This window comes from Cynocephalus volans, chromosome 14 (genome assembly GCF_027409185.1).
Source record: "Cynocephalus volans isolate mCynVol1 chromosome 14, mCynVol1.pri, whole genome shotgun sequence".
Classification (NCBI taxonomy): domain Eukaryota; kingdom Metazoa; phylum Chordata; class Mammalia; order Dermoptera; family Cynocephalidae; genus Cynocephalus; species Cynocephalus volans.
The window spans coordinates 23885027-23899571 of NC_084473.1; the positions used below are offsets into that span (position 1 = coordinate 23885027).

The following is a 14545-nucleotide window of genomic DNA, read 5'->3' on the forward strand; positions in this document are numbered from 1 at the left end:
CATTTACTGGTCATGTCCTCTACTCTGCAGAATGTTAGGAGACCTGTCTTTTCATACTTTCTAGTTTTTCTCTGGGGGTTCTGTCTGTCTGCTTAGTGCCCTATGTGTTTGTTTTCCTTTTTTTCTTTCTATATCTTTTCTATTTTTAATTTTTTTTTCTTTTTTCTTTTTTTTTCTGACTGGTAAAGGGATCGCAACCCTCGGCACGGTGTCGTCCACACCACTCTCAGCCAGTTAGCACACCCGGCCATCCCTATATAGGATCCAAACCCGTGGCCTCAGCGCTACCAGTGCTGCACTCTCCCGAGTGAGCCATGGGGCTGGCCCTTTTTTTTTTTCTTTTTTTTATCCTTTTTTCTCATCCTTTTTTTCCTTCTTTTTTTCTCTTGCCTTTTTTTCCCCCATATGTTTTTAAACTTGCCCCAAAACTTTATATCTTCTTTCAATTCATTAAATATTTATTAAATATGTGCCCTCTTGGTACACAAATAAGATATTTATTGAATATATTTTATGTATATAGTGTTATTTGACATACTGAAGAAATATAAGGTATAGAGGTCCTTGAAATTCTGGGGTTTCTGTAGGAAAATGGTGATCATTTGAATTCTAGTTTCTCTGCACATTCTTCAGAAATGACATAGATCAACAAAGAAAGCAAACAGGTTATCCACAAACTTAGTATAACACAACTGGAAACAGAATACTACTACTATTACTTTAATTTACATAAACATTTGTTATTGCCATATGAGAAAAGTCCAAAACACTTTAAAATGAATAGAAAAGGACAGGAAAACATCCATTCAAAACTACTGTAAGATGACAAAGTAAGAATTTTTTTCAGCTAATGAAATTATCACCCTGAAAATTACTATCATAGGAAGACTGTAACATATTACACACAAGTTAAATGTCATTAGGCAACCATTTTCAAATATGAAAGAAACATCAAATTAGAATTTTCAAAGACAGACTAGAAATTGATTTGGGTTCTTGATCTCAAGGAGCTAGTAATATTTTGTTATGGAAATAGAGACTGTAAAATAAAATTAGGAAGTTTTATAGACTTCAGAATTGCTGCCTTCATTGACAACCTAACTATATCTTTTCTATCCCTTCTTTATTGCCCAGCCCTGTCCCTCTTGACTCAAACTTTATGTAGTCTAATCCAAGGCAACTAAGACAGAAAGTGGTAGAAAAGCTAAGAGATTTTCCATTGAATTGTCCAGGCTGTAGTTTAGAGATGCCTTGTTCAGTATGATAGCCACTAGCCACTTGTGGCTATTTAAATTTGAATTAAGTTAAAAATTCAGTGCCTTAGTTTCACCAGCCACATTTACACTAATTTTTTTTTTTTTTTGGAGTAATGAATTTTTCTCTTTACTAGTCATATTTTCTTATCATTAGGTATATGCCAAGAATCCTTTTCTAAACATGAATCAGGGAGAAATGTTATAATTCTGTGTTGACATAGAATAATTTGTTCAAACATTTTATTTTATTTTATTTTTTTTGCGGCTGTCTGGTACGGGGATCCAAACCCTTAACCTTGGTATTGTAACACCATGCTCTAACCAGCTGAGCTAACTGGCCAGCTTCACCAGCCACATGTAAAGTGTTCAACACAGATATAGAATATTTCCATCACTGCAGAAAGTTAAATTTGATAGCACTGGTCTGGAGGAACTTGCCCAGATGGAATGTCTGCATGTTTAAAAAGTGGCCGGATATCCACCATAATATAAGAAATTCTCACCATTCAGTATTCAGTTTATTTCTGTCTTTTTAAAACATCAAATAAATGTAGCATGAGTTAAGAATGAAGGTACTGGGGGAAATTTCCTCACATCTAAAGAGAGGATGGTATTAGAACTTGTTTAGTTAACAAATACATACATGTGACATATACATATTTATGACATATTCACAGTGTATGACATATAAACTGACATACATATTGTTGAATATGTATGTCAGACACTGAGTGTCTACATCATAGAATTGTTTTGAAAATTAAATGAGACAGACAATTTCTTAGCAGGGTGCTTGGCACATAGTTCGTATTCATTAAGTATAGGCATTGTTTTTTTAAGCTCCTCATTTCTTCTCTGTTGTTGTTTACTGTCTAAATTCCTTTGCCTCACATTCAAAGTTCTGCATTAGCTGACCCTAACCCTCCTTATTTTCTTTTGCTCTCCAAGAAAACCTCTCTGTTTCAGTCAGGGAGGTCTCCCTATAACTTGCATATGCTTTCCAGCTTCCATACCTTGCTTTATGGCATTCCCAACGTATCTGTGTAGCTTTTGACACTTGTTGACCACCCACTCCCTCTTCCTTAAAACTTCCCATGGCCCCGTTGACAGTACTCTCTCCTCTAACCTTCCCTGGCTACTCCTCAGCCTCTACTCCTCTCTCTTCAACGGCCCCTAGAGTCTGGCCTTGGCTCTCCCTTTTTAAAAATTTTGTGCATATTTCTTGGGAAGTTTTATCCACATCTATGTCTATGTCTATGTGACTATGACATTCATGTGTGTGTGTGCACATATGTATGTCAGTGTAATACAAATTAAAGTTCTCAGATTTCAAGCAACAGACACCAATTCTGACTAAATTAACCAAATTTGAATGTATTGGAATGCTGTTTGGATATCACAGAATGATGCTTGGAAACAGGATGAAACCAAGGCATCTTAAGGAGGCTAGGAAGCAAAAACTATGGGACTGGTCTCTTAGAAAGAACCATGGAGGCAGTGCCCTACTGCTAGAATGAATGTACTCCAGCTATGCGTAGTCTTTTTGTTATTCTCCTCAAGGTTCACATTTAGGGAGAAGTCTCCCAATGGCCTGATTAAGAATCCCACGAGAGATTTTATTTAATGGGGAAGAAGCAATTCCCCAAAGGAAATAAGAGTATTCTTTGGAAGGGGAAAAGATAATTGTATTTAAAAACAAATAAACAAGAAACACAAATGATTGCTATATGTCTGTGAATCACAAAGGTCTATCATTAGCCTAGATCTTTCTTCCAGGCTTTCTTTCATCACTGCTGCCTTTTGAACATCTCCATTTGATTCTTCCAGTCACTTCAAATATAACGTTTCTAAAACTAAATTTATAATCCCCTTTTACCTCTATTTAAAAGAAGGGGAAAAAATGTCAAATAATAGAAGACTAGATTTTCCCCCACTGTATCCCCTTTCTCAGGGAAAGAAAAGGACTTATCTACCAGAACGCTGAAGTTGTTAATGAAGGAGTCACTACAAATGCTTATCTCTAACAGCTGCTATAGAGGTCACCAAATGCTGTTTGTTCTGCCTCTTGTCAAGTTCTCTTCTATTATTTCCATAGCCATTGCTATAATTCAGGTTCTCATTTCAACAGGAGTGTTACAATATCTTTCAGCTGGTCTCCTTCCTCCCATTTACACACCACATCTACTACCAAGGGATCTTTGTAAGAGCAGATCATGTCACTCTCCTGCTTAAAAAGATTGCCTTCAAGATAATGCCCATTGCCTTCAGGATAAATTCCTTCTTTTATCTGCTTTTCTTTGAAGTTTTTTCAAAAAAATTTTTTACTGTTAAATATAACACAAAAATGACAAGTGCATAACAAGAAACCTTCTTTTATTTCTCTCTCTGAGCTGTTTCCTCTGTCTTGAATGTCCTTTCCACCCCTCATCTGCCTGAGTTGCTTCTCTGTGTTCTTCAAGCTTCTGCTCAAGTCTGGTGTAGCCTCTTTCAAGAAACCTCACCAAGGACAAACTTCCCTTCCCCCATTGTGGGTGCCTTAACCTTTGTGAATTCCTCTATTGAACTATATTGTAACTGTGTGTACTTGTTTTTTTCCCCTCAGAGACTAGGAAGTTGTTGAGAATTTTGTGTTTTATTTCTGGAACTTTATCCAGTCACTGATATTTAATGGGTGGTAGTCTCATTTAAAGCCAGGGCTCTGTGAGAAACCTTGACTGGTGTGAACCCTGCTCTGAGACACAAGGTGATCCTCTTTGAAGGGTGACATCCTGGGCAGAGGGAAAAGCTCTCAGATTGATTATGTTGTACTTAATGGACAGGCATTTGTTATCGTCTCTGTGTGCAGCATAACTTAAGACCAGCTGTCGGGACTTGGAGGAACAGGAAAATTCCTACCCAGGAGCACACTTGAAAGTTAATTATATGCATAACGTGTGAGGAAAACTTGTAGAACAAGAAATAGCAGGTTATATTAATCATAATACTTTTACAAAGTAGAGATGTTTGTATATTCATAGGAATAGTCTTAAAAAAATCTGTTCCTTGAAATGTTACCAATCTCTTGAGGATGGGATTTTGGCAGATCTTCTACTATTGACCACATTTTTATATTTTAAATTGTTTTATAAGTATATATTTCATTTATGATTAAAAAAAACAAAAAATGAAGGAAGTTAAATTATATTTATACCATATCTTGGCTATTGTAAATAATGCTGCAATGAACAATGGAGTGCAGCTATCTCTTTGACATACTGATTTAATTTACTTTGGATATACACCTAGAAGTGGGATTACTCGATCATATGGTAGTTATATTTTTAATTTTTCGAGGAACCTCTATACTGTTTTACATAATGGCTGTACCAATTTACATTCCCACCTACAGTGTGCAAGGGTTCCCTTTTCTCACCTACACTTGTTATCTTTTGTCTTTCATTTCGTTTTGTTTTGGTGGCTGGCCAGTACAAAGGTCTTTTGTCTTTTTGATAATGATATCTCAATTTATGGTTTTAATTTGCATTTCAACCTAAGTGTCCAAAAATGGATGAATGGATAAAGAAAACACAATGGAATACTATTCAACCTTAAAAAAAAGGAAGTCTTGTCATTTGCAATAGCATGAGTGAACCTGGAGGACGTTATGCTAAATGAAATAGGCCAGGCACAGAAAGTCAAGTACCACATGATTTCACTTATATGTATAATGTAAAAAAGTCAAACTCATAGGAGCAGAAAGTAGAATGGTGGGGTGAGGCGTGGGAGGATTGGGGAGATGTTGGTCAAAGGATAACAAAATTTAGATCGAAGGAATGAGTTCAAGAGATCTATTGTACATTATGGGGACTATAATTAATAATAACACTTTTATTACATGAAAATTGCTAAGAGACTAGATTTTAAGTGTTTCACTACAGAAAATGATAAGAATGTGAGGTAATACTTATGTGAGTTAACTTGGTTTAGCCATTCCATAATGTATACATATTTCGAGCATCACACACACCATAAATATATATAATTTTTATCAATTAAAGTAAATCATAATAATGTTACTGAAAAAGACACCTCATAAAAATGAGGTGGATGCAGATGGAAAAGTATATCATTGGATGTGTTTATTAAATCACAACACCCATTTTTAAATGCTGTCCACCAATTATGCAAAGGTTTTTAAAAATAAATCCTTTATTTTAGAGTTCAACATTATACAATGTAATCATTTTTCAGGTCCCTTTATCAATTCCTCCCTTACCCCCCCCCACCTTTGGTAACCTCACTTCTGTTCTCTCCTTTTGAAAGTTCAATGTGTTATTGTGATTGTTCTATCTTTCTATCTTTTTTTAATTTGTTTATTTTTTAGCTCCCACTTATGAGTGAGGACATGTGATATTTCTCTTTCTGTGCCTGGCTTATTTCACTTCACATGATTTTCTCTAAGTTCATCCATGTTGTTGCAAATGGCAGTATTTCATTCTTTTTTATGGAAGAGTAGTATTCCATTGTGTAGCTGTACCACACTTTCCTTATCAAGCTGTCTAACAATGGACATGTAGACATTTAGTTTGGTTCCAAGTCTTTGGTATTGTAAACAGAGCTGTGATAAACACAGGAGTGCAGATATTCCTTTGCCATGATGACTTCCATTCCTTTGGGTATATATTCAGCAATGAAATTGCTGGATCGTATGGCAGTTCTATCCGAAGTTGTTTGAGGAAATTCCACACTGTTTTCCATAATGGCTGCACCAATTTACCATCCCACCAGCAGAGTACGAGGCTCCCCTTTCTCCTTATCCTCACCAGCATTTGTTATTCTCTTTTTGCTTGATTTTGTTGATGTGGTATATCACATTTATTAACTTGTATATGTTGAAACAACCTTGTATCCCTGGGATGAATCCCACTTGATCATGGTGTACAATTTTTTGGGTGTGGTATTCTATTTGATAATATTTTATTGAGGATTTCTGTGTCTATGTTCATCAAAGATATTGGCCTGTAGTTTTTTTGTTGTTGAGTCTTTATCTGGTTTTGGTATCAGGGTGATGCTGGCCTCATAGAATGAGTTTGGGAGAATGGCCTCTGTTTCACTTTTTTAGAATAATTTGAAGAGAACTGATATTAATTCCTCTTTAAAGGCTTGGTAGAATTCAACAGTAAAGCCCTCCAGTCCTGGACTTTTCTTTGTTGGGAGATTGCTGATTACTGCTGCAATCTCGTTGCTTGTTATTGGTCTGTTCAGGTTTTCTGTGTCATCTTGGTTCAGTCTTGGCAGTTTTTATGTGTCCAGAAATTTATCCATTTCCTCTAGGGTTTCAAATTTGTTGATGTATCATTGTTTATAGTAGTCTGTAGTGATTGGTTGTATTTCTGTGGTATCAGTTGTAATGTCTCCTTTTATCATTTCTAATTTTTGTTATTCGGGTCTTCATGTTCTTTTTTTTAGTTAGCCTAGGTAATGGTTTGTCTATTTTATTTATCTTCTCAAAAAACCAACTTTTTGTTTCATTGATCTTTTGTATCATTTTTGGGGTTTCTATTTCATTTAGTTCTTATCTGATCTTAATTATTTCTTTCCGTCTACTAATTTAGGATTTGGATTGTTCTTTTTCCAGTCTTTGAGGTATAGCAAGGTATAGCATTAGGTTGTTTATTTGAAATCTTTCTATTCTTTTGATGAAAGCATTTATTGCAATAAACTTCCCTCTTAGTACTGCTTTTACGGCATCCCACTGGTTTTGGTATGATGTGTCTTTATTTTCATTAGTTTCGAGAAATTTTTTGATTTCCTGTTTAACTTCTTCTTGGTCCTATATGTTGTTAAGGAGCATGTTGTTTAATTTCCTTGTGTTTGTATAGTTTTCAGAGTTTCACTTGTTATTAATTTTGCTTGTTATTGATTTTTACTTGTTATTGATTTCTAGTTGTGGTCTGAAATGATACTTGAAATTTCAATTTTTAAAAATTTGTTGAGGCTTGATTTGTGATCTAATGTGTGGTCTGTCCTGGAGAATGTTCCATGTATAAATGAGAAGAATGTATATTCTGTGGTCGTTCCATGGAATGTTCTGTAAATATCTGCCAAGTCCAGTTGGTCTGAAGTGTGGTTTAAATCCTGTGTTTCTCTGTTGATTTGTTGCCTAGATGATGTGTACAGTGTTGAGAGAGGGGTGTTCAGGTCCCCAACTATATCATATTTGGGTCTATCTCTTTTCTTAGGTGTAATAGCGTTTGCTTTTTATATCTAGGTGCTCTGATGTTGGGTGCATAGGTATTTATGACTGTTATATCTTCTTCTTTTTGCTGGATAGATCCCTTATCATTATATAGTAGCCTTCATTGTCTCTTTTTATAGTTTTTGTTTTAAAGTCTATTTTATCTGTTATAAGAATAGCTACTGCTGCTTGGTTTTGATTTCCATTTGTGTGGTATATCTTTTTCCATCACTTCACTCTTAGTTTGTGTGTGTCTTTAGAGGTGAGGTGAGTCTCTTCTAGACAGCATATAGTTGGGTCTAGCTTTTTAATCCAATCAGCCAGTCTGTGTCTTTTGAATGGGGAATTTAATCCATTCACATTTAAGGTTGTTATAGAAAGGTTTTATCTTACTTCTGGGATTTTATCAGCTTTCATTTGGATGTTTCAAGTATCTTTTGGCTTTTTCCCTTTTACTGTTTGTCTTCAGTGTTGGTTTTTGGAGGTGGTAAGATAGTTTCTTTCTCTTCCTTGTTTGTGTTTTTATTCTACCAGTGGGTTTTGTTCTTTCTTGTGTATTCATGGTAGTGATTATCATTTTCTAGATTCCAGATGAAGAGCTCACGTGAGGATTTTTTGCAGGACTGTTTATGTGGTGGTGAACCTCATAGTTTTTGTCTGGGATATGCAAAGATTTTTATTGACATTCCATCTTCCTTGATCTCAAAGAGTGATTTTTCCAAACTGACCAGAAAATGTTGTGTTTTCACATTTTTAAAAAATGGGTTCAAAGCCTGCTGAAACTCTGAAAAGATTTTTTCAACAGGTAAAAGATTTTAAATGTTTAAACTGAGAGGATGAGATATTTCTACAGGTAATTTACATCATTTTTAGCAGCAAAATCATAACCATGTAGCATTTCCAAATATAGAATTTCATGTGCTGTCTCTATAGCATAAGTATCTTTTTGAAAGCAGTTTACTTTTTATTCACTGTTAAAATTTTATCTTAACCTTGAAGGAAAAAATTGCGTTCATTTTTTAGATAATATCTGTTTGGTAGCATATTATCATCAACTACTTGTCATCATAGAAAAGGCCAGCAAATTAGGACACTGGTCTTTTTTAAAAAGAAAAATGAGTAGCCCATCAACGTTGTTAGACAGCTCTTTTAAGTATTTTGCCATAGATAACCAACAGACCTCTATGTGAAGCAAAGGATTTTTATGGTCATTTTATATATTATTACAAAATTTAGTAAATGTTCTAATTTTTAAAGGTCTTGTTTTTAAAACATACATTCTGAAGCAAGTAAGCTGCAATGTGTTACAATAAACAGAAAGATTACAGGTAAGTAAGGTGCCACTGTTAACCTCTGCATTCTGGATCTTCCCTCTGTATTCCAGGGTTTGTAATATATGACTGTCTGGACTGAGTGAGACACCACGGTATCACTATGTTTATCAAGAGTAATTTCTTTCTTATATTTAGATTACAATATAAATAGAGGTTCTGATTTTTTCCCTTTACCCTTGTGAATATTATGCATCCCTTGGGTACATATATCTCCTTTTGGAGACCCCCGGCTCCATCTCAGTGCATAGGAGGCCCCCCTGTGATTTGGCTCCTGTCCTCTGCTGACTCATTTCCTGCCACAAGCCTGTCTTGTACCATGCACTCCAGCAACTCCAAACTGTTTATTCATTTCCTTTTTGTTCCTTGCTCTCCCTTCCGCCTTGAATATTCTTCCCTCAATCCTCTTCTCCTTCTCTACTATGCCTTTTGTAAGTTGGAGAAGTGTCCATGTGGAGCCTTTCTGTGCTCCCCACCTCCCAACTCCAATTCCAGATTGGGCATCCTTCTGTGTGCTCATAGAATATTTTGTGTATATCTCTGATACTGCATTTATCCCTGGCATTTTATTATATTTATATCTCTCCCACTCAATTCCTTGAGGGCAGAGAGCAGGTGTTCACCTACACAGTATAGAGATGTTTATGACTGAATGAATGAGACAATCACTTACTACATATCTGTTACCATAAAATTCATTTCTAAGGAAGAAAGCCCAAATATTCATTCATGCCTACTTTGAAACACTAATATATAGTTCATTTAAAAATCCTGGCCCCTCTTAAATCTTCTAATCAGCACACACACACCCCTTTTTTTAACCTAACATATATTTCTGACTTCTTTTTCATAATGTATATGTTTATTTACTTATTTTATCTTTTAACCTCCCAACCTCTTAATGCTTTTTTTTTTTTTTTTTTTTTTTGGCTTTGCAGGCTTTGGATGGATTTTTCTTTGTTGTGAACTGTGAAGGGAGAATTGTATTTGTGTCAGAGAATGTGACCAGCTACTTGGGTTACAATCAGGAGGAATTAATGAATACCAGTGTCTACAGCATACTGCATGTGGGGGATCATGCAGAATTTGTGAAGAATCTGCTACCAAAATCACTAGGTAAAAAGAAATTTGTTTTTTAAAAAAATACCATCTCTGCATAGCTTCTCCTTACATAATATATAAAATATGTAACAATATGTGACTGTTATATTTATAATACATAGTATTTTAGTATATACTATGTTGTAATATATAATGACATATAATATATTTAAAATATTTTTTAATGTAGTTTCACCCTCACATGTAACTATGAAGGGGAATATCATCAAATAGCTGATAGCATTCCTTTCACCTTCTTCCACTGTCTTATGCCATGATCATGTGACAGTAGTGGGAGACAAAGCAGTTAGTTGTCTGCCACAAGAAGCTTCTGCTTGAAATTCCCTTTGTTTTTAATTTTAATTATGTCCAAGAAAAGAGACAAATGTATATCCTTCCCACTTCTCTTTTCAAAGAAAAAGGGAGGGAGGGAGGAATATACTCTCATATCACATACCTACTAAAATTAATGTTTTTGGATGAAAGCGCTTCAACTCAGTACCTCCAGGTATGATTATTCACTGCCAAGGAGCCTAGCTGAGAGGATGAATGGGGTCTGATTTCCACCCTCTATTCTATTCACTAAGCCATGTACTTTGGGGCAGGGCTGGGTGCTTAGGAGTTAGGAGACCTTTTACTAATTCTTATAAAGTCATGGATGGACTAACAGCAGCCCTTTGTTTACTTCTTGAATTTCAGGCTCCTGCTAAAGTTTTTCAGTGATCAAGTTCCACTTGCTCCTAGTGATTAGATCCCTATGTCTACATCTGAGTGGGTGTTGTATTTCAATAGTCAGTGTACAATTTGTTGGCAAATATGAAACTTTTCATATTCTCATTTCAGATTCTATTCCATTTCAGATTTTTTGTTCCTATTTTTTCCCATCATTTCTTTGTTCAGTGAGCTCTGAAATAAGACCAGTTTATCACACAGATAAATGTATTACACATCAGTTTTTTACACAGATACTCTGTGATAAGTTATCTGAGTTGTAGAGCTAGGAGGGTTCTAGCACACCATTTAGTATGGAACTGAAGCATGTGGTCAGGGAGGTCAAACAATGTAAGGTTCCCCTGATGTCGCTGTAGCTAATGCTTAGATTTCTTTCCCTGTCCCTGGACTCTAGATTTCTTTTGTTCTACTGTTCCACAAATTTTAAGGACTATTGACATATGGGTTTGACTGAGCTATTGCATTTTATTTTTACATTAAAAAAATTTTTTTTAAATTTTACTCTCATCTGGGGTAACAAGGTATCTGTTGGGTTTAGCAGCTTGCCTGGTTGGGAGGAGGCCTCAGGTCATAAAAAACAAGGCTGAGCTGTCTCCTGCCTCCTGAGGAAGGGGCTTATTGTTTGTGGAAGGGCCACATTACCCCATCCTCACCTGGTCCTCAGGCTACTGCAGATCTATGACTATCTGTGATTCAGTTCCCCCAGGTCACTGCCAGTAGGTAAATATGGAGGGGGTGTTACCTCATAGCTGACGTGTTGGTGATGCTGTTCCTGGCTACACAAGGGGCAGTGATCCTCAGCTGGTCTGACAGTTCATTGTTGTCTTCTCTGAGCAGCCTCCTTCCACAGTAGGGAAGAATATGAGTCTCCTGCTGCAGATATATATTTCTCTCATTCCTTCAATAAGGAAAGAATAGAAACATTGAAAAAAAGTAATACCACTGCCTTTACTGTAAAATTCAATAGAGTATAGACAAGCAAAGATAGGGACAGCTCCATCGTAATAGAGTAGATCACCTAGTTTTACAGTGTTGGTTGATCATCCATTAGAATAAAGCCCACTGCACTAACTTGGAAAAGCCAATAGCTTCTTTCAAGGTATTTCCAAGAAGCTTTTAGGAAAAAATATATTGCAGTTCCTATATCTAAACCTCCATTATTAAAACAATCAAATTATTAGAGAATCAAAGAAAGAGACAAAGTAGAATCATTTTATATGTATCATATTATCAACCTCTGGAATAAAATTAAATCAAGGTTCAGAAATATAAAGGAAGAAATTCGAAGAAAAAATGAAGATCATTATTTTATATGTATTCACCTTATGTACATATATATCACTTATATACATGATTCAAAAGATTGCCTTCCTATTTCTGACTTGTTATTATCAAGGAGAAATTTTGAAGAAAAAAGTTAAAAGCCAAGCTGTTTAAAAATTGCTTTTGAATTTACTAATTTAGAAGATTTCAGGATTTGGGTTGGGTGGAGGAGAAGTGGTAGACTAATGGGTACAAAACTATGCTATCTAACATAAGTGAATCATTGTATAGTATATGCATGTATTGAAATAACACACTGTACCCCCAAAATATATACATAAATAAAATTGAAAAAAAAAAAAAGATTTCCATGTCTAAAATCCATACTTGTTAAGCATAGCATTTTATTTATAAAAAATGAAAAATCCGAACATTGGGGAGCTAGTATGGTAAGATATTTTGTCCAAAAGAACAAGTGTGCATGGATATACTTGCACTTGATACAGATGGTTGTAAGAACATTATATTGGGAAAGTCTAAGGTTACAAAGGATGAGATGTTAGTAAACATAGATTTCTTAGCAAAATTCTAACTTGAAGTTTGAAAAAGGAAATTTTAAAAAGTTCTATTTATAAATTCATGGCATTTATATCTTAAATGCTGGGGACACCAGAGTGGTGAAGAGCACAGGCTTTTTGGTATAAAACAGACATGGATATTGCATTCTGGCTCTACTGCTTTATTAGCTGTGTGACCTTGGACAAGACACTTGACCCTTCTAGGCCTCATCTTTCATCGGAAGGTTAAGGAGTAGATGGTGCTTAGCACATTTTCTGGCTGGTATTAAATTCTCTTCAACTTTCAGCTATTATTATTACTATTATTGGCTTTGTCTAAATGTTTTGGAGCTTTTAATTTCGTGAATGATAGATCTATAATAATGTATTATTAATAACTACTAGATGTTCTGGGTTATGTTTTTAGCTTAGAAATTGATGTCAAGTAAGGACAATTTTGTCCTTTCATAATATACTCCTTAGTGCTGTTCCATAGAAATTACTGTGGCAAATTTTTTTATAGATCTCATCCAGCAGTTTTTTTTAATATCATAACTAAACTATCATAACTAAACTAAATCATAACTAAACTGCTACTTCCACCTAAAAAAAAAAGGCTTTTGTTATTTGTTTTGTAATACTTTGGTTTTATTTGTGTTAACAGTTGTTTTCTTTTTTTTAATATCAGAGTGGTATTTATCCTTTTAAAGAGGAATCATGTGGTGAATTAAAGAAAGCAATTGCATGAAGATTAGGTAAAACTGCTTTCTAGCTAGATAATCTAAACTGCCCTGCTTCCACGCACAAAGTATTGAGCTTTGTCAGAGCTTTAATACCTCTAGTCTAGATATGTCCTCTTGTCTCTCTTCAAAAGAGAACAAAGAACATTGTATTTGTGATGCTATTATCTCTTTCCATGGAAATGTAGCTCAGTACTTACTGTTTAAAAGAATATTTTGGTTCAAAAAAGTTGTAAACTCTGCCGCAGTAAGTTAATTTGAATAACTTAAATGAAATCTAATTAATCGAATGAAATACAGGCATCTAGAAAGATTACCTAAAATATTTACAAACATATATTGTAAGAGCCTATATGTTTGGAAGTGATCTTGCTGTTAATTAGTAGTAGTAGTATTAGTATTTATTATTGCTTTAAGAAGATGTGATAGTTAACATGTAAATTGTCACCAAAATTACTTGTTTTAGTTGTGGTGATCAGCTCTGAACTTTTTTTTTTTTTTGACTCCTCAAAAAGTTTTTCTTACAATTTAGGTATAATGACTCCTATAGCAGGTAATGAAATTAAACTTTAAAGAAGTGCCTTTCTCCTCCTCAGTATCTGTTCTTCTCTCGTCTCTTTTGCCTACCCTGACTCCTAACCACCTCTCTGCCCCTTTTCGTTTCAACATCCTCTTTCCTTTTGCCAGAACTGAGTGTAATTAGATATTTAGTTGAATTTCCTCTAGCAACATTTAGCAAGATGCTTTCTTTGCAAATACCTTCAGAAAGTTGAATCTGTACCTTATAACTGAGTAGATTAGGGTAAACATCATTCAAGCCAAGCTATAAACAAAAATTTAAAACAAACCATTTTTTATCATAGGGTCTATTTACTTTAGTTGGAGAATTTTACTGAGAGTTAGACAACTTAATCAGTTTATCCAGTACACAAGAGTATTCTAAAAATGAATGAATATGCTAATTTTTACATTTCTTTCCTTCCACTTTTTGGCATATGTGCTCTAAAAGTGGGGTGGGGTGGGGGTGGGAAGCTTTGGCCAGAAATCCTTTATAAACTAATTCTGACACGCATATAAAATGTTATCTATAGCTCTTTGTTTTCCACCTTTTCCCCTTAGTGGAATAGAAACTTACTTCTCTGAGAAGAGTAGTATGTCTTTCTAGTAACTGGAGACCTGAAACAATTGTGTCTAGTAAAATCACTGTTTTGATATTCGAATTATAATATCAAAAGATCTTATGTGTTTTATTATAGAATTTTAGAGTGTAAATGACTTTAGAGATAATGAGGTGGATCTCTTTATTTTAAAGATGAGCAACTGAGAATCAGGATTAATTAATCCAAAA

The 14545-nt window shown here is 34.8% G+C and overlaps 1 protein-coding gene across 13 annotated transcripts in view; it reads left to right on the forward strand.

The window, feature by feature from the left end:
• Nucleotides 1–14545, forward strand: part of NCOA1 (nuclear receptor coactivator 1) — a 256917-nt gene that overhangs the window by 169164 nt on the left and 73208 nt on the right. For all 13 annotated transcript variants that reach the window (XM_063077723.1, XM_063077726.1, XM_063077730.1 and 10 more), the window contains one exon: nucleotides 9743–9920. In XM_063077723.1, coding sequence (XP_062933793.1) covers nucleotides 9743–9920 — 178 coding nt within the window. The remainder of the gene's footprint in view (nucleotides 1–9742; nucleotides 9921–14545) is intronic.